Source organism: Schistocerca gregaria, chromosome 3, assembly GCF_023897955.1.
Source record: "Schistocerca gregaria isolate iqSchGreg1 chromosome 3, iqSchGreg1.2, whole genome shotgun sequence".
Lineage (NCBI taxonomy): Eukaryota > Metazoa > Arthropoda > Insecta > Orthoptera > Acrididae > Schistocerca > Schistocerca gregaria.
This window is the reverse complement of record NC_064922.1, coordinates 945,743,464-945,764,092: the sequence shown is the minus strand read 5'-3', so window position 1 is coordinate 945,764,092 and position 20,629 is coordinate 945,743,464. Positions and strand designations below refer to the sequence as shown.

The following is a 20,629-nucleotide window of genomic DNA, read 5'->3' as shown; positions in this document are numbered from 1 at the left end:
CTCCCATGCGTGTAACATGACCCCACCATCTAAGCCTGTTCATCGTGACTGCTACATCTATAGAGTTCATTCGCAGTTTTTCTTTGATTTCCTCATTGTGGGCACCCTCCTGCCATTGTTGCCATCTATTAGTACCTGCAATCATCCTAGCTACCTTCATATCCGTCGCCTTGTTGATAAGGTAACCTGAATCCACCCAGCTTTCGCTCCCATACAACAAAGTTGGTCGAAAGATTGAACGGTGCACAGATAACTTAGTCTTGGTGCTATCTTCCTTCTTGCAGAAGACAGTAGATCGTAGCTGAGCGCTCACTGCATTAGCTTTGCTACACCTCGCTTCTAGTTCTTTCACTATGTTGCCATCCTGTGAGAATATGCATCCTAAGTACTTGAAACCGTCCAACTGTTCTAACTTTGTTCCTCCTATTTGGCACTCAACCCGTTTATATTTCTTTCCCACTGACATTACTTTCGTTTTGGAGATGCTAATCTTCGTACCATAGTCCTTACATTTCTGATCTATCACTGAAATATTACTTTGCAAACTTTCAAGCGAATCTGCCGTCACAACTTTTGTGTTCACATATCTTGATCTCACCCAGTCAGTCTATTGTTTTCAACATATGATCCATAAATAATATGAACAACAGTGGAGACAGGTTGCAGCCTTGTCTTACCCCTGAAACTACTCTGAACGATGAACTCAATTTACCGTCAACTCTAACTGCTGCCTGACTATCCATGTAAAGACCTTTAATTGCTTGCAAAAGTTTGCCTCCTATTCCATAATCTCTTAGAACAGACAATAACTTCTTCCTAGGAACCCGGTCATATGCCTTTTCTTGATCTATAAAGCATAGATACAATTCCCTGTTCCACTCATAACACTTCTCCATTATTTGCCGTAAGCTAAAGATGTGGTCCTGACAACCTCTAAGAGGCCTAAACCCACACTGATTTTCATCCAATTGGTCCTCAACTAATACTCGCACTTTCCTTTCAACAATACCTGAGAAGATTTTACCCACAACGCTGATTAGAGATACCACTATAGTTACAATCTTTTCTGTTTCCATGTTTAAAGATTGGTGTGATTACTGCTTTTGTCCAGTCTGATGGAACCTGTCCCGACTCCCAGGCCATTTCAATTATCCTGTGTAGCCATTTAAGACCTGACGTTCCACTGTATTTGATGAGTTCCGACTTAATTTCATCCACCCCAACTGCTTTATTGCACTGCAATCTATTGACCATTTTCTCCACTTCCTCAAATGTGATCCTATTTCCATCATCATTCCTATCCCATTCTACCTCGAAATCTGAAACATTGCTGATCGTATTTTCACCTACATTGAGCAACTCTTCAAAATATTCCCTCCATCTGCCCAAGGCATCCACAGGATTCACCAGCAGTTTTCCTGCCCTATCCAAAATACTTGTCATTTCCTTCTTACCTCCCTTTCGAAGACTGCCAATTACACTCCGGAATGGTTTTCCAGCAGCTTGACCCATAGTCTCTAACCTGTTTCCAAAGTCTTCCCAAGATTTCTTCTTGGATGCTGCAATTATCTGTTTGGCTTTGTTTCTTTCTGTGTCTACCTGAGTTCTAGTATGTAGCCATTTTTGATACGAAAATAAACAATGACGATGAATTTCTGAACAAGTTGTGGGTGTCAGATGAGGCACATTTTCATCTCACAGGTTATGTGAATAAACAGAACTACCGCCACTGGGCAAACACAAACTCTAATGACGTTCATGAGCGCCCTTTACACGCTGGTAAAGTGACAGTATGGTGGGGTGTTTCATCACATGGGATTATCGGACCGTATTTTTTCGCAAATGAACAGGGAAACACAATAACTGTCAATGCCGATCGCTGCGTGGAGATGTGACGAACTTTCGTTACACCTGCATTGAACAACTTTCGAAACGTTCAAGAAGCCCGGTTTCAACAGGTCGGAGCGACATCACTTTCTGCTCGGCAGTCAATTATTTAGCAGCCGTGTGATCTCACGATTCGGTTGCATACCCTGGCCCCCTGGATCGCCAGATTTATCCGTGTGTGATTTTTCCTTGTGGAGCTGCCTCTAGAGAAAGTCTACACTACTCGCCCAGAACCCTGGATGATGTAAAACACAGAATTTGGGATGCAATTCACAGTATCCCAGCTGAGATGTTGTAGCGGCCAGTGAGGAATCTCAACAGCAGATTTCACGAATGTTTTCGTACTGGAGGAACCATCTAAAGGATGTAATTTAAAAAAAAAATGATAAATGCTATCAATTTTTCGTAAATGGCAACGCTGTAAGGTTTCAGTTACCATGAATGCAATTTGTGTCCTTCATCACTTCTACTTTTGTTCGATTATGGAAATGTTACCATTTTTCTGTGTCACCCTGTACTGAGAAATACTTATCATCCGATTTGAAGAAAAATATTCAGTGAAAAAATTTGATGTGTGCACGACTTACAGTCTGATACTTTCGATCGATAAAGGTCTTAATTTCTTTTTTGTTATTCGTCATAGCTACTGTTCTGCATCAAATTAGGTAAAGCATTGCACGAAATTTTAAAGAGTTTGCAGAAGTAAACATACATTGCCTAAAGTTTGCGTACGGTTGATTTTAGCTCATGCATCGCTGTGTACGAAATTTAGATAGCATATCGACATCTTATTTAAAATTGAGAGCACAACGTTATCTCATTTCGTCCTCGAGTTATTGGATTTTATATCCAGCAGACGCCACACGCGGCGTGTCCAATTCCTTCCCCGTGCATTGGGAATCATGTGGCCATAACAATCGTCATGTTTCGTAAATGGTTCAAGATACCGAATCTTTTTTTTTTTTGAGGCACATATGCTATGTGCTACGTGTTCGAACCTTTTTTATTCACCGAGATTTAAAAGTAACTCGTCCCCAGCACTTGGAGCATCGGTGGAACATGACACACAAACACGTCAGCAGCACTTAAGGAAAACACAGAGGCCGCTTTTAAACACATTCACAGCACCTGGGTAGTGGCGGAGCATGACGAGTTAACTTGTCCACAGCAGACAAATGGTTTAACATTTTCAGTCAAAACAATGTAAATTCCCCGTGCTATAAAGAGACGAAGGCCTCTGTGATCAATCTTTTGCATTTCTTTTATGTTTTCGTCTTCTTTAAAGGAAAAGAGAAAAGATGAAGCGGTAGCCCGTCATAAACCCTATGCTTACCGTCAGGTATTTTTGATTTTCAGTTGTTAAAAAACAGAGGAGTTTTTCTTTTACCAGTAGGACGAAGGGAGGTTCGCGCTCAGCTAGTGAACGAGGGAGAAGCACGCCATTTTTAAGCGAGTAATTGTAGACCGCCATTTTGGGGTCGCTGTGAATAAGTTAGGAGTATGTATTTCATATGTGCACCGTTTACAGTATTGTTTTATTAACAGCAAGGTCGTGTGAGTTGTTATTTCAAATAGTACGATAATTACAAGAACTGAAGCCCATCTGTGTACTTGGAAAATTACGAAGATCCGATAAGCTCAATGGGAACACGGTCAGGACATTTAAGGAAGAGTAAGCACAAATCTACAGCGGAGAAAGAAACTACTTCCCTTCTGCAAAATAAAATGAACTAATACGAACTTATAGCTCAGCTTATTGTGATTGTGGGCTCTGAGCACTATGGGACCTAACATCTATGGTCATCAGTCCCCTAGAACTTAGAACTACTTAACCCTTACTAGCCTAAGGACTTCACACAACACCCAGTCATCACGAGGCAGAGAAAATCCCTGACCCCGCCGGGAATCGAACCCGGGAACCCGGGCGCGGAATTATTGTGCTTGTCATTCATGCCGAAAAATTAATCTCATTAATTCAATACATTTTAAAAAGCCACACATTTCAACATTTTATTATCATTTATACCATTATTTTATTATATTATACCTCCTAGAACTTTAATCTTATAATATCTAATAAAAACGGCAGAACGTCTATACAAGAAATCAAAGAGTTCCTCAAATCAAAAACCTTGAACGGTACAGTTAAAACAGTGATTGAAAATTTAATAAACTAGGATCGACAAGAGAAATTAGTGTAAGTGGCTTCGGATTTCCATGTATAAAAGTGGTATAAGTAACTTGATTTTTTCGACATAATTAAAAGTTTATCTTTCTTCCCAATACACCGCACCACAGCTGAATACAGTCAGTACATATAGACTCAATCAGGCTTTGAGTACCATCGAGATAGTCCAGTCTAATTTCAGGGGGAATCACTGAGGAATTAACAGCAGTGCCCACGTTTGACAGTATATAGCAGCTACAAAGATCTGCTAAGGCCTCTATTCGCATGGGAGGCGGTGCTTCTGGATGCAGCGAACCGTTCTCTGCAGGCAGTCCCGAGTGCAAATATCCGAAAACCCACTGACTGTTAAGACAGTGAAAACGTATACGAAAGGACGACGGTTCAACCAACCAAACTGACACTTTCCGTGTTTTCCATAAATTACTCAATAAAAATGCAGGAATGGTCCTTCTTAAAGGACATAGTCCATTTCTTTACTCAATCCGAGCTTGTTTTCCGCCTCAAATGACATCGTCGACGACCACCCCAATCATCTTCCCTTCCACTCACTGTTGCTCAGATGTGAAGTGCGCAGCTCGTGGTCGTGCGGTAGCGTTCTCGCTTCCCGCGCCCGGGTTCGATTCCCGGCGGGGTCAGGGATTTTCTCTGCCTCGTGATGACTGGGTATTGTGCGATGTCCTTCGGTTAGTTAGGTTTACGTAGTTCTAAGTTCTAGGGAACTCATGACCATAGATGTTAAGTCCCATAGTGCTCAGAGCCATTTGAACCGCCGGCCGGAGTGGCCGAGCGGTTGTAGGCGCTACAGTCTGGAACCGCGCGACCGCTACGGTCGTAGCATCGAATCCTGCCTCGGGCATGGATCTGTGTGATGTCCTTAGGTTAGTTAGGTTTAAGTAGTTCTAAGTTCTAGTGGACTAATGACCTCAGATGTTAAGTCCCATAGTGTTCAGAGCCATTTGAACCATTTTTACTTTACGAATTGAATTACGGATTCGATAATTACTCCTCCGACAATCCATCCGTCATCTTCACATGCAAATGTCTCAAAAGACAAGTTTCAGCTACACTTTGTCTTCAAATGGTTAAAATGGCTCTGAGCACTATGGGACTTAACTTCTGAAGTCATCAGTCCCCTAGAACTTAGCCCTACTTAAACCTAACTAACCTAAGGATGTCACACACTTCCATGTCCGAGGCAGAATTCGAACCTGCGACCGTAGCGGTCGCGCTGTTCCAGACTGTAGCGCCTAGAACCGCTCGGTCACTTCGGCCGGCACACTCTGTCTTCCGCAGCATCCTATTCCTTCCTGTTTCATTTATTTCTTGGGAGGATATTCTTCCCCTCAAATTTGTCAAACTGTCGTACAGTGTGTTAAAAAGTTGTGAGGGGAGTGTGGGAAGAGGAGGAAGCAAGCATTGGCTGGCGAGGGGGGGGGGGGAGGGGAGAGGTGCCGTTGGGGGGGGGGGGGGGGGAGGACAATGCACGCCTACCAGTTTCAGTGTTGGCACTACAAATTGCGCGTCATGCGAAAGCACACGAAAGGCTTTAAATGTTGTTCGTAAACGAAACTGAAATTTCCATGTACATTAAAATCTAGGGAAAGATCTGCCATCTACAAGTTGACACACTGTACGTAATACTGGTTTCCTCGTAACTGTAGGCCTACCGGTAAGGGTTGTTGGCGACACCCGAGATGGACCACCAACTGCCTCTTCACTCATTTTGATCATGTTTAGCACAACTGCACAATAAAAACACGCAGAACAGTGCAGCGCAAAACAATAACGAAGCAGACGACTATGGCTACCTTGTACAACACCGTCAGCTACGTAATGTTGGCAGCAGTAGAAACTGCGTGCTTACCGAAGCCTCCCGACGTGTACCGACGTCTACCGATTCAGGACTAGGGAGAGGTCTGCCATCTAAATGTTTACACGTAGTGTTTAATAATGAATAGGAAAATAGGAATGCGGGTAAGCTACTACAAACAGCATAGTGAACGCATTATTGTGGCCAAGATAGATACGAAGCCCACACCTACTACAGTAGTACAACTTTATATGCCAACTAGCTCTGCAGATGACGAAGAAATTGAAGAAATGTATGATGAAATAAAAGAAATTATTCAGATAGTGAAGGGCGACGAAAATTTAATAGTCATGGGTGACTGGAATTCAAGTGTAGGAAAAGGGAGAGAAGGAAACATAGTAGGTGAATATGGATTGGGGCTAAGATATGAAGGAGGATGCCGCCTGGTAGAATTTTACACAGAGCACAACTTAATCATAGCTAACACTTGGTTTAAGAATCATGAAAGAAGGCTGTATACATGGAAGAACCCTGGAGATACTAAAAGGTATCAGATAGATTATATAATGGTAAGACAGAGATTTAGAAACCCGGTTTTAAATTGTAAGACATATCCAGGGGCAGATGTGGACTCTGACCACAATCTATTGGTTATGACCTGTAGATTAAAACTGAAGAAACTGCAAAAATTTCGGAAATTAAGGAGATGGGACCTGGATAAACTGAAAAAAACCAGAGGTTGAACAGAGTTTCAGGGAGAGCATAAGGGAACAATTGACAGGAAGGGCTGAAAGAAATACAGTAGAAGAAGAATGGGTAGCTTTGAGGGATGAAGTAGTGAAGGCAGCAGACGATCAAGTAGGTAAAAAGACGAGGGCTAGTAGAAATCTCTGGGTAACAGAAGAATTATTGAATTTAATTGATGAAAGGAGAAAATATAAAAATGCAGTAAATGAAGCAGACAAAAAGGAATACAAACGTCTCAAAAATGAGATCGACAGAAAGTGCAAAATGGCTAAGCAGGGATGGCTAGATGACAAATGTAAGGATGTAGAGGCTTATCTCACTAGGGGTAAGATAGATACTGCCAACAGGAAAATTAAAGAGACCTTTGGAGAGAACCACTTGTATGAACATCAAGAGCTGAGATGGAACCCAGTTCTAAGCAAAGAAGGGAAAGCAGAAAGGTGGAAGGAGTATATAGAGGGTCTATACAAGGGCGATGTACTTGAGGACAATATTATGGAAATGGAAGAGGATGTAGATGAAGATGAAATGGGAGATACGATACTGCGTGAAGAGTTTGACAGAGCACTGAAAGACCTGAGTCGAAACAAGGCCCCCGGAGTAGACAACATTCCATTGGAACTACTGATGGCCTTGGGAGAGCCAGTCCTGACAAAACTCTACCATCTGGTGAGCAAGATGTATGAGACAGGCGAAATACCCTCAGACTTCAAGAAGAATATAATAATTCCAATCCAAAAGAAAACAGGTGTTGACAGATGTGAAAATTACCAAATAATCAGTTTAATAAGCCACAGCTGCAAAATACTAACACGAATTCTTTACAGACGAATGGAAAAACTGGTAGAAGCCGACCACGGGGAATATCAGTTTGGATTCCATAGAAACACTGGAACACGTGAGGCAATACTGACCCTACGACTTATCTTAGAAGAAAGATTAAGGAAAGGCACACCTATGTTTCTAGCATTTTTAGACTTGGAGAAAGCTTTTGACAATGTTGACTGCAATACTCTCTTTCAAATTCTATAGGTGGCACAGGTAAAATACAGGGAGCGAAAGGCTATTTACAATCTGTACAGAAACCGGATGGCACTTATAAGAGTCGAGGGACATGAAAGGGAAGCATCGGTCGGGAAGGGAGTAAGACAGGGTTGTAGCCTCTCCCCGATGTTATTCAATCTGTATGTTGAACAAGCAGTAAAGGAAACAAAAGAAAAATTCGGAGTAGGTATTAAAATTCATGGAGAAGAAATAAAAACTCTGAGGTTTGCCGATGACATTGTAATTCTGTCAGAGACAGCAAAGGACTTGGAAGAGCAGTTGAACGGAATGGACAGTGTTTGAAAGATGGGTATAAGATGAACATCAACAAAAGCAAAGCAAGGATAATGGAATGTAGTCAGATTAAGTCGGGTGATGCTGAGGGTATTAGATTAGGAAATGAGACACTTAAAGTAGTAAATGACTTTTGCTATTTGGGGAGCAAAATAACTGATGATGGTCGAAGTAGAGAGGATATAAAATGTAGACTGGCAATGGCAAGGAAAGCGTTTCTGAAGAAGAGAAATTTGTTAACATCGAGTATAGATTTAAGTGTAAGGAAGTCGTTTCTGAAAGTATTTGTATGGAGTGTAGCCTTGTATGGAAGTGAAACATGGACGATAAATAGTTTGGACAAGAAGAGAATAGAAGGTTTCGAAATGTGGTGCTACAGAAGAATGCTGAAGATTAGATGGGTAGATTACATAACTAATGAGGAAGTATTGAATAGGATTGGGGAGAAGAGAAGTTTGTGGCACAACTTGACCAGAAGAAGGGATCTGTTGGAAGGACATCTTCTGAGGCATCAAGGGATCACCAATTTGGTATTGGAGGGCAGCGTGGAGGGTAAAAATCGTAGAGGGAGACCAAGAGATGAATACAGTAAGCAGATTCAGAAGGATGTAGGTTGCAGCAGGTACTGGGAGATGAAGAGGCTTGCACAGGATAGAGTAGCATGGAGAGCTGCATCAAACCAGTGTCACGACTGAAGACCGCAACAACAACAACATCCTACTTGGCGTCTTTTCCCACGGGCAGCGCGCCCCGATCCAGCGTGCCGAGCCCGCAGTGAGTTTGTGCTTGTGCTTGTGTTGCAGCGCCCCCGGACTGCGAGCCGGGCCAGCTGTCTTGCGGCCAGTATGTGTGGAACAAGACTTACTGCATCCCGCCGCACCAGCGCTGCGACATGACCATCGACTGCGTCGACGGCACCGACGAGGCCGAATGCAGTGAGTACACCTCTACACACGCCCCAACCTAGCGGCTTTTTCCTTTTATCCGCATTACGTAACCTTGGTAAATGTTTTTTGTTAGAGTTCCATTACTTCCGTGTATTGTTTCCATTCATTCGAGTGGCGTAACACTGACGAATTACTTTTTCGTTTCAAGTTCCATAGCCTTGTTGAACTCTTTTTCATTGGACTTACTTCAGAAATCAATACAACTTGCTTCCGCATTAATATTTAGAAGGAGTAATTGACTATGGCTGAAAGAATTGTCAAAATGATGATCAATCAAGGTCACTGGCACCTGTGTTTTTTGATTCAAGATCATCATCATCACCGTTTGACGACGTTTTACTGACCACCGTAAACATAAATCCATTACATTTCCAATAAAAGTAATAAATCCTACTTGGAAAATTCGAAGAGTAATTAAAAGGCAGGAGTAATTAAAAAGCAGTCTCTTCGTGTCAACGAATATATGGTAATACAATAGACAAGAGATGCTGAAAATTTGCATACGACTTCCTCAGAAGGTTTTTAATTTAAATTTAAATCCTCTGATTTTAGTTTAGTCAATAGCGTTTTCTGATAACATCACAATGCACTCCTCTAACACCGTTTTTTCCTCTTTGTTAATTTTTTGTTTCGTCGCGACTTTTATTCATTAACAATAATGCAGAAACAGTGGCGACTGCTCTGGTTTTTAAGCACGATTGCCCTTCTGCAGCTAGTACTTGCAGCGAGTTCCTGAAAATAACTTGCCCCAGCAACTTGAAGAAGAACTTGAGAAAGTTTTTGTTGTAATGTAAATCCGGCCGCTATGGCCGAGCGGTTCTAGGCGCTTCAGTCCGGAACCGCATGACCGCTACGGCACAGGTTCGAATTCTGCCTCGGGCATGGATGTGTGTGATGTCCTTATGTTAGTTAGGTTTAAGTAGTTCTAAGTTCTAGGGGACTGATGACCTCAGATGTTACGTCCCATAGTGCTCAGAGCCATTTGAACCATTTTTGTTGTAATGTAAATACCTTAGCAAGTGCTTACAGAAGTTACTTGCTAGTGGAAACAAGCCTTTCAGTACATACAGCTATACTTCGCGGCTATGGGCAACTAAACGTTGGCAGTGCTCGGAGACAGATGAATTTCTTTCAACTAGTGCCGATTTCCTCCGCTTTTGGCAGCACTAGAGATATCGTCAAGTTATCGTGGACAAACAGTACATAATCTTGACCATTTTGTTATTCAAGTTACATAACAGAATGAATTTTTTATTCAAGTCCGATAACTACGATGAACATTTTTATTTGAGTTCCATAATTCAGACGCATTTATGAATTTATTTTGAAATGGAGTCCCATAACCTCGGTGCTTTCTTTTTATTTACTCGAGTTCCAGAATCTCGACTGTTCAAAAAAATGGTTCAAATGGCTCTGAGCGCTATGGGACTTAACATCTTAGGTCATCAGTCCCCTAGAACTTAGAACTATTTAAACCTAACTAACCTAAGGACATCACACACATCCATGCCCGATAGCAGGATTCGAACCTGCGACCGTAGTAGTCGCGCGGTTCCGGACTGTTTGCCTAGAACCACGAGACCACCGCGGCCGGCAATCTCGACAGTTGTAATTTTTTTTTGGGGGGGGGGGGGGGGAGGGTATACACTGAAACAAGCGGCTCTTGACAATTGCGGACCCCCTGCATCCCTTTATGCTTGCTGTCCTCCCCGACGGCGATGACATTTTGTAGTAGCACAATTGTTCGTGTCACAAGCCCAAAATCGGCTGCGGTGGTTTGAGCAGCACGTTAGCGAACTCACGTCGTGTCTTGGCCACCAAATTCGCCTTATCGGAGCTCGATGGAACACGCTTGGGTCTCTATCTGGCCCCCAACTTCGAGAACACACACTGCCGGCTAATAATTTACGGGAATTGGGTGACCTGTGTGTTGATATCTGGTGCAACAAACCTCCTGAAATCCACCAAGGACTTGTTGGATCCATTACACACAGAATCGCTTCTATATTGGGTTCCAGAGATCGACCAACATGCTATTAAGCTTGTTGTCGTAATGTTTGGGGCCAATAGTGTTCGTTTACGAGTACGAAAAAGCGCTGAGCGCAGTGTCGTGTGATAGAAAAGGTTAAGTGCGGAGAGAAAGCTGAGGTTTCCGACCGAGGCCATTCGACTTCGATATGAGTAGCTACTAACATCAGACGTCGCACCGAAAGTCTTCATAAGCCTCCTTTACAATGGAGTGAATGGAAGTGGACACAAGCCATTGTTTACTATCATTCGCCTGTACCTGTGAACAATTGTTCACATAAAAGGTAAGGGAAGCGAGCATCGGAGACCTAGCATACTGGGTGAAACCTAGGCTAGCTGTGTTGTTTTTCGGCTATAACCTCCATCCAAATGATATTAGAGGCAAGCGGGAACGAGCCCAGGTGGTGGCTGGTTAGGCAACCCGCACTACAAGCTAGGGAAGCTACCATAGGCGGCAGCAACTAAGAATAGGGGGAAAATCACACAATAATGGGGCGGGCGCCTAGTCTGCATTGTTGTGAGATCACCTCCCCCCTCCTTGAGGAATTCGTTTCAGGTGTGTGTGTGTGTGTCTAGCACATGAGTGTAACGACAGATATTGTCACACAGTTCACAAAATAAATTAGAACAACTATTTTGTTCTGGTGGTAGCTATTTTTGACTAATAAATTAGGGTGGGCTTTAGAGGTGATCAATTGTACTAATAAATTACACTCACCATCTTTGATAAATCTAGCATACAAGTAGGCTGTGGCACCTTTTCCCACCAATAGGATAACGTTTCATCTCCAGTTTTTGATTTTCCCACCGGTAGTGGGGAGACAAATCAGTGACAGACATTTCTTTGGGGTCAGAAACTATGGTAATAAATCATTGAGTGGGCATGACAGGTCCAAAATTGTAATAACTGTGTAATTAATTAGACAAGGCGTGGATGAAAGTGACATATAGTAATTAGGGATAAATCTGGCAACCATGCCCGTAGGGCCATCCTGATTTAAGTTTTAGTGATTTCCCTAAATCGCCTCAGGCAAATGCCAGGATGGTTATTTTGAAAGGGCACAGCCGATTTCCTTCGTCATCCTTTCCTAATCCGGTGGGACCAATGATCTTGCTGCTTGGTCCCCTGTCTCAACTCAAACAGCCAACCTGCAATGGATGGGGAGGGGAGAGGAGGAAGGAGATCTGGCAACAATGCAGGATGCGCTCGTAGTCATCCAGCAAGGTTGCTGTTTGAATTTCCCGCCATTCTGTACCTCTTAGTTGCCCCTTAGTTAGCTTATAGTGCAAGATGCCTCTTGGGCTTATGCCTGCTTACCTATCCTATACTACTGGCCATTAAAATTGCTACACCACGAAGATGACGTGCTACGGACGCGAAATTTAACCGGCAGGGGGAAGATGCTGTGACATGCAAATGATTACCTTTTGAGAGCATTCACACCGACAACATGCTGACATGAGGAAAGTTACCAACCGATTTCTCATACACAGACAGCAGTTGACCGGCGTTGCCTGCGGAAACGTTGTTGTCATGCCTCGTGTGAGGAGGAGGAATGCGTACCATCACGTTTCCGACTTTGATAAAGGTCGGATTGTAGCCTATCGCGATTGCGGTTTATCGTATCGAGACATTGATGCTCGAGTTGGTCGAGATCCAATGACTGTTAGCAGGATATGGAATAGGTGGGTTCAGGAGGGTAATACGGAACGCCGTGCTGGATCCAGCAGCCTCGTATCACTAGCAGTCGAGATGACAGGCATTTTATCCGCGTGGCTGTAACGGATCGTGCAGCCACGTTTCGATCCCTGCGTCAACAGATGGGGACGTTTGCAAGACAACAACCATCTGCACGAACAGTTCGACGACGTTTGCAGTAGCACGGACTATCAGCTCGGAGAGCGTGGCTGCGGTTACTCTTGACGCTGCATCACAGACAGGAGCGCCTGCGATGGTGTACTGAACGACGAACCTGGGTGCACGAATGGCAAAAAGTCATTTTTTTCGGATGAATCCAGTTTCTGTTTACAGCAGCATGGTGGGCGCATCCGTGTTTGGCGACATCACGGTGAACGCACATTTGAAGCGTGTATTCGTCATCGCCATACTGGCGTATCACCCGGCGTGATGGTATGGGGTGCCATTGGTTACACGTGTCGGTCACCTCATTTTCGCGTTGATGGCACTTTGAACAGTGGACGTTACATTTCAGATGTGTTACGACCCGTGGCTCTACCCTTCATTCGATCCTTGCGAAACCCTACATTTCAGCAGGATGATGCACGACCGGATGTTGCAGGTCCTGTACGAGCCTTTCTGGATACGGAAAATTTTCGACTGCTGCCCTGGCCAGCACATTCTCCAGATCTCTCACCAATTGGAAACGTCTGGTCAACGGTGGCCGAGCAACTGGCTCGTCACAGTACGCCAGTCACTACTCTTGATGAACTGTGGTATCGTGTCGAAGCTGCACGGGCAGCTGTACCTGTACACGCCATCCAAGCTGTGTTTGACTCAATGGCCAGGCGTATTGTTATGGCCAGAGATGGTTGTTGTGGGTAGTAGTTTCTCAGGATCTATGCACCCAAATTGCGTGAAATGTAATCACATGTCAGTTCTAGTATAATATATTTGTCCAGTGAATACCCGTTTGTCATCTGTTTGGTGTAGCCAGTAGTGTACTACTGCAGGCACGGTGCCGATTAGGCGAGTGCCGTGCGCGTGCCGAGTGGTCTATAGCGTGTTGGGTGCTGTGAGCACTGTGCGCGACGGACCGCTTCCGGGACTCGCCAGCCCCAAGTGGCCACTTGCCGATGCCGGAGGCCCCGCGCTGTCTGCCGTGCGGCAGCTGCCCGCCAGCCTTTGCCGGGAAGACGGCGGCCCAGCAGATTCGCACAGCAGCCACTTGCCGACATCCCGCCGGGTCGCGACCCGCGAATTGGCCGCGAGGCGCGAGGGGCGAGGGGCGGCGGCGCCCCATCCAGTGTGCCTCCGCCAGCCGATGCGGCCAGAACCCAGCTACAGACCGCAGCTGCTCCGGAGGACCCCGCTAGCACGCCATGGGCCCCAAGAGCCTCGCCAGCAGGCAGGCGCAGCTCTACGTGCTGGCCGCCGGCCTCTTCTTCACCTCCTGCGCCTTACTCTCCACCGTCTACTTCCGGGATCTGCAGCGGCGTGAGTCCTACACACCGGAAACCGAGCGAGTACCACCTTCCTGAGAACGCTCGACTCGTTCTCACTTTAAATGCGAACATTTTTAGGTTAGGCTTTACCGTGACTGTTACTGACAGTAAATGAAACAACAAGTTCACTCTTACCATTCACCGTTTTATTAATTCCACGACGCGTTTAGAAGGTCTAAACCTCCATCATCGGGAGGATTTACATTAGTAAGTATTACATTTGTGTGTGTGTTTTGTGTTACGATTTTTGGAGGAACTTGTGGCACTGCCTTCAGTGGTCACAGGTTCCTTTTGCTGTCGTAACACATCACATGTATACCGCCACATTTGTAAACAAAAGGAAACTGTCACCACTGAAGGCAGTGCCACAGGTTCGTCCAAAACTCGTAACACAACACACACACACACACACACACACACACACACACACACACACACACACACACACACCGCCAGTTGGCCCAATTGAAGGAAGGTACAGTTGCAATTGTGCAATCACGTCATCAACACAGATTTTCTGTGAACGTTTGGGCAGGCATTGTTGGTGATGTCGTGATTGGGCCCCATGTTCTTCCACCTACGCTCAATGGAGCACGTTATCATGATTTCATACGGGATACACTACCTGTGCTGCTAGAACCTGTGCCTTTACAAGTACGACACAACATGTGGTTCATGCACGATGGAGCTCCTGTACTTTTCAGTCGAAGTGTTCGTACGCTTCTCGACAACAGATTCGGTGACCGATGGATTGGTAGAGGCGGACCAATTCATAGCCTCCACGCCCTCCTGACCTCAGCCCTCTTGGCTTTCATGTATGGGGGCATTTGAAAGCCCTTGTCTACGCAACCCCGGTGTCAAATGTAGAGATTCTTCGTGCTCGTATTGTGGACGGCTGTGATACAATACGCCATTCTCCAGGGCTGCATCAGCGCATCAGGGATTCCATGCGACGGAGGGTGGATGCATGTATCCTCGCTAACGGAGGACATTTTGAACATTTCCTGTAGTAAAATATTTGAAGTCACACTGGTACGTTCTGTTGCTGCGTGTTTCCATTCCATGGTTAATGTGATTTGAAGAGAAGTAATAAAATGAGCTCTAACATGAAAATTAAGCGTTTCCAGACACATGTCCACATAACATATTTTCTTTCTTTGTGTGTGAGGAATGTTTCCTGAAAGTTTGGCCGTACCTTTTTGTAACACCCTGTATATATATTCTTCCAGTCCATATCTGGCATAACATTAAACCAGTGCTTAATAGTATTGGTTACAAACAGTCTTGGTTGCAATTATATGTATTTTTTATTTTTCAACGACGCGTTTCGCCTTATTTAGGCATCTTCAGGTTATCTTAATTTGGTATTTCTTAAGAATCCTTTAGTCAGTGTAGCCAAAGGGCATCGACGAATATATCAGGTCAACATCGCCTTCGTTAAACTCAGTAAAAACTAGAAATAGAAACTAGGTCTTCTCCGCTTTCCTGTTCCAGTCGCGTATGGTCGACAGGAAGAACGATTGCTGGTAAGCATCCATGTTGCCCCATCACTCTCAAATTTTGTCGATCTTTTCGCGAGATATAAGTAGAAGGAAGCAATGCATTTGTCGACGCTTCTAGGAACGTACGCTCTCGGAGGTGAACCACACCATTATGTAGAATGCCTCTCTTGCATCGTCTGACCCTGGAGATGGTTGGTCATTTCCGTGACGCTTTCTTGCCTTCTCAATGAATCTACAACGAAACGCGCTGCTTTTCTTTGGAGATCTTTGTTTTTCTGCCTGCCGTATCTGGTACTGATCCCATATTGACGAGAAATATTCAAGTATTGGTCGAACGAGAGTTTCTTAAGCTACCTTATTTGTTGACGGACTACATTTCCTTAGGATTCTTCCAGTGAATCTCAGTCTGTCTTACCAACGAATAATTTCTAAGTTAAACCGCTCCCTACTCATGCTCCTTAAAATTTTGCAGACGTAACCTTGAAAAGCAAGTTATAAACACTGTATTTCGCTGTGTTTATTTGAAGTTGTGCTGACGTGCGTCAATTAACCTTCAGCGACTGTTATTTAGCACAAGCATTAAGTGTAGGAGGAGGTACTCTGAAAACCTTTGTACACCACTTCGTATTAACAATATCATTATCCTACTGACATAAAACGCCAGTAAGCAGTAATGTAGACAATTAATGACAACCTACCACCAAAAAGATCCAGTAGAGTAGCTGTGTGCATGTAAGATACGCCACCCTCTTCACTTGAACAAATTAATTTTCGATGTTACAATCTAAACATGAAATTTCCAATAAAGATTTTGCCTGTTTCGGTTTCGAATAATCCTGCTGTTTCAGTCCATAGACTCCGTATTACATCGCGATTGTAATATTTTCATCCTCAGGATGTCACAAACTCGGTCTTTCATTGACTAAACTTACCAGTTTCCCAGGCTCCATATTTCGTGTGCGAGGTCATCGGTCGATTTGGCCGAAGAAAAGAGACTGATTTGAATTTCACCGATTGTCGTCCGAAGTCTGACGTTCGGGAGATAGGGTCGTCTAGAGTGTAGTGGCGTACTGATGTGGGCAGATCGGCCGTCTCCGGTTGGTGACTGTCGTCGGCGGAATCGGCCGATGTCGGAGCCACTGTGATCGCAGTCTTACGCGCTGACGAACGCAATAATCTACATCTACATATCTACTCCGCTAGCCACCAAGCGGTGTGTAGCGGAGGGCACAATTCGTGCCAAAGTCAAACTCCCCCCCCCCCCCCTCCCCCCTCTCTGTTCTACTCGCGGATCGCGCGAGGGAAAACCGACTGTCTGAACGCCTCAGTACGAGCTCTTATTTCCCTTATCTTTGAATGGTCATCATTGCGCGATGTGAAAGTTGGTGGTAATAATATATGCTCTACATCGTCAGTGAAGATCGGATTTCGGAATTTAGTGAGCAGCCCCTTCTGTTTAGCGCACCATCTATCTGCAAGTGTGTCCCACTTCAAACTTTCTATTAGATTTGTAACGCTCACGCGATAGCTAAATGTACCAATCACAAATCTTGCCGCTCTTCTCTGGACCTTCTCAGTCTCTTGAATCAGACCCAACTGGTAAGGGTCCCAAGACTGGACGAACTAACATATTTCCTTTGTTGAAGGACTGCATCGATTCAGGATTCTACTAATAAACCGCAATCTAGAGTTCGCCTTGCCCGTTACTTGTGTAGTCTGATCATTCCATTTGGGATCTCGAATAGTCACACCCAGGTACTTGACTGATGTTACCGCTTCCAAAGACTGGGCATTTATTTTGTACTCGTACATTAATGGGTATTTTCGCCTTGTTATACGCAGTAGGTTACACTTACTAATATTGGGAGATAACTGCCAGTCATTACACCAAGCACTTACTTTCTGCAAATCCTCATTGATTTGTTCAGAACTTTTGTGCGATACTACTTTCCTGTATACTACAGCATCATCGGCAAAAAGTCTTAAGGCCGCTCGTTCTCAGTACCATCAACCAGATCGTTTATGTAAATCGTAAAAAGCAGAAGACCGATTACGCTGCCCTGGGGTACACCTGAAGTTACGCTTGTTTCTGTTCAAGTCACCCCGTACAGTGATTGACGTAATGTGACCTTCAACGTCGCCTTCGCCAACCACACAAGCGCTACGAAGCTACAAGCATTTGTTTATTTTTAATAGGCAGTCAGAGGCTAATTTAGGAATAGTGGTCGTATTGTGTTCTATTTGGTTGCGTGTGAGCTCTGGGTGTGACGGCTGGTTTTGCCCACAGCGTACCGGAAGTGCCAGCAAGACGACTTCCGGTGCCGCTACGACGGTGACTCTGGCGGCCCGTGCATCCCGCGCGAGAAGCGCTGCAATGGCTACTACGACTGCCGCAACCACCGCGACGAGATGGGGTGCCCGAACGCGGGCCGCGCCTGCGAGCTGGACCACTTCCGTTGCGCCAACGGCCAGCGCTGCATCGAGGGCTACCAGCGCTGCGATCACCGCAGGGACTGCTCCGACAACAGCGACGAGGAGAACTGCGGTCAGTGCGCATGCGCGCTCTTCCTTTGTCTCTGCCTCCCGACTCCTTACCTAAAATGGCCGGCATATTTCTTTGTCGAATTTCATACGTCAAATAAATTTGATAGGGTAACGGGGATCTTTCTCAAATCTCCCCATTCGTCAAAGAAATATGAACACATCTAGAGCCCCATTGTGGATTTAAAAGCGTTCGTCTGTTGTGATGGGGAGCTCGTGAATGAGTCGTTCAAATGAACGCTTCACTCCAGTGAAGTGTGAACTAACCACTCAATTTCAATGAACTGGTACTTCAAAATCTTCACAGATAGCACACTCCACACTTTTTCTAGTTCACTCACTCTCTTCCCCTCTCCCTCACCCACGTCACTCATCCTCCCTTCACTTCAGTCCTACCTGTGCTGCCTGTCGACGAATCGCGCGGTGTTTGTGGGGAACAATGGGTGGGGGAGGTAAGGGACGAGGAGAAGGCAACGTCAGCTGCTACCTGCAGTGCTGACATCATTACCCGTGACTATTTGTGCAGTTAAACTTCGCGTCAACGGGTAGCCTACCGTTGGCAGCGCTTGAAGACAAATGAATATTAAAGATAGAAACGAAGAGGCTATCTGTGTGAGCACGCACAGCCAACATGAAAATAAAAGGTTTGTTAATAACACTGAAAAAGGGATTTTACCTGAAATCGTACCAATGACCACAGGTGACAGCTTACGTTTTGAATCTGATGGGTTATTATTCTCAACAAAAATTAAATCCACAGGAAAACTTCTGAATAATTACTTAACGTAGGTATATAGACTTTGCGACAGTGTTAAACATACTCATTCTATTTTGGATTAAATTTTAAAAGGAACATAAAATTGGACTACATTTCGTTGGTATCCCTATTTTTCAGTCCATGAATACAAGAAATAATGTTTCATTTGGCAGATAAAGACTTTTTTGGGAGCTTCGTGAGAAAATGTCGAGCAAGATTAAATGTAGTACCTTCTTTATACGTGACGGGCTTCTTTATTTATCTTTCCATTGTCCCCTTCGACCATGCTCTATATAAGTTAGACGCTATAAGAGCGTAAAACGTTGGTGCACGTTACTCCATAGTTCCGCCATCTGTTGGTAAAATAGTGAAGTATTACGAAGCTTTATTGTACGAGCAAGGCGAAGCGAGCGTTGCAGCGGCTGATCGGCGAACTGGGCAACTTCGCCAGGCTTCCGTACTTCACGAATGCCCTACTTCAATTGAACGCTTCGCGGCAAAGAGTGAAATGAATGAAGTAGTTCACGGGTATGAACGAGTTCGACCTATCTCTATTCGTCTGCTGTTCGCTACAATGTGAAATGTACCCGCTCGAAGCGTTGGCGTCGCTCAATTATTTGACGTCTTTGTAGTAGAGTTGGGCAACACGATTCTTCTTCCCGATTCGATTCCTACGATTCAATCTCACATTGTGACTCGATTCCTACGATTCTTTCCCGATTCATTCTAGTCTGCGATGGCACGAATCTTACGGAATGCAGAAAGTTCTACGTCTTACTCACAGATGGCAGGACAGGTTTGAAATTGTTAATGGGGTTAGAATCGAACTGTCCCAAGATAGGCCAGAAATAGTTTATTTATAAGTTAACATACATATGACGTTAGAAGCGTGATTCTCGATTTATGCGTGTAATGCCCTAATTGATGAAAGCTGACGTCAGCGCGGTGTCTGATGGTAGCTATAATAAATGGGAAATGCCTTTACGCTCGTTCCCGTCAGCCACCGCCAAGTGTCAGCTTGGTTTTCACTAGTAATATTACGGCCGACAAACTTCGTTTGTTCGTTTCGAGCTTCCTTTATTCACACGCATTCTCCACTAGACTGCCAACTGGTCGTCGTAATCATTCGGCACGACTCGGCATGATTCAGAAATTCCCTTCGAAGCATAGCGTACCAAGAATCGTTGGAATCGTCACGACTTGGAAACACGCAATAGTTCTTACGATTCTTTTGAGCGACGATTCGTCCGTATCACGATTCGATTCATAGGATTCTTTCTACTTTGTAGTGTGCTTGTAAAAATGGCTTCAAAGTTTAGGTGGTGGGTTCCTTCAACTCTTTTTAATAACCTTGCTTCGAGTGGGGTAGGGAGTGCGCAAGGGGCACAATGCATGCCATTAATCTTGTACCGATGGGCGAGTGGAATATGCTGCAGACGGCTTCGTATCCATAGTCACAGCAGCTTGGGTTAGTTTAGGTTAGGTTCTGGAAACACCCAGGCAGCTTTTCAGCAAGACGGAATAGAGGAGGTGGTCGCACTATAAAATGTTTTTTTTCTTATCATTCCATTCTACTTTGTTTTTTAACTCTAGAGCGCCACATAAAAGATCTTTGTCAAAGAACAGAAGAGACGAGTCTGTCAGCATGAAAAAAAGGAAGAGAGGATTGTGTAGTCAATCACGGGGGTGAAACTCATATAG

General features: G+C 44.5%; 1 protein-coding gene across 2 annotated transcripts in view; it reads left to right on the top strand.

Moving 5' to 3' along the window:
- Positions 1 to 20,629, top strand: part of LOC126355878 (low-density lipoprotein receptor-related protein 2) — a 1,254,105-nt gene that overhangs the window by 1,088,188 nt on the left and 145,288 nt on the right. Inside the window, exons 3-4 of one of the 2 annotated variants that reach the window (XM_050006377.1) lie at positions 8,774 to 8,905; positions 17,918 to 18,175. In XM_050006377.1, the coding sequence (XP_049862334.1) occupies positions 8,774 to 8,905; positions 17,918 to 18,175 (390 nt within the window). Of the gene's footprint in view, positions 1 to 8,773; positions 8,906 to 13,927; positions 14,121 to 17,917; positions 18,176 to 20,629 lie in introns of those variants that run through there. The other variant, XM_050006378.1, reaches the window with a different exon arrangement.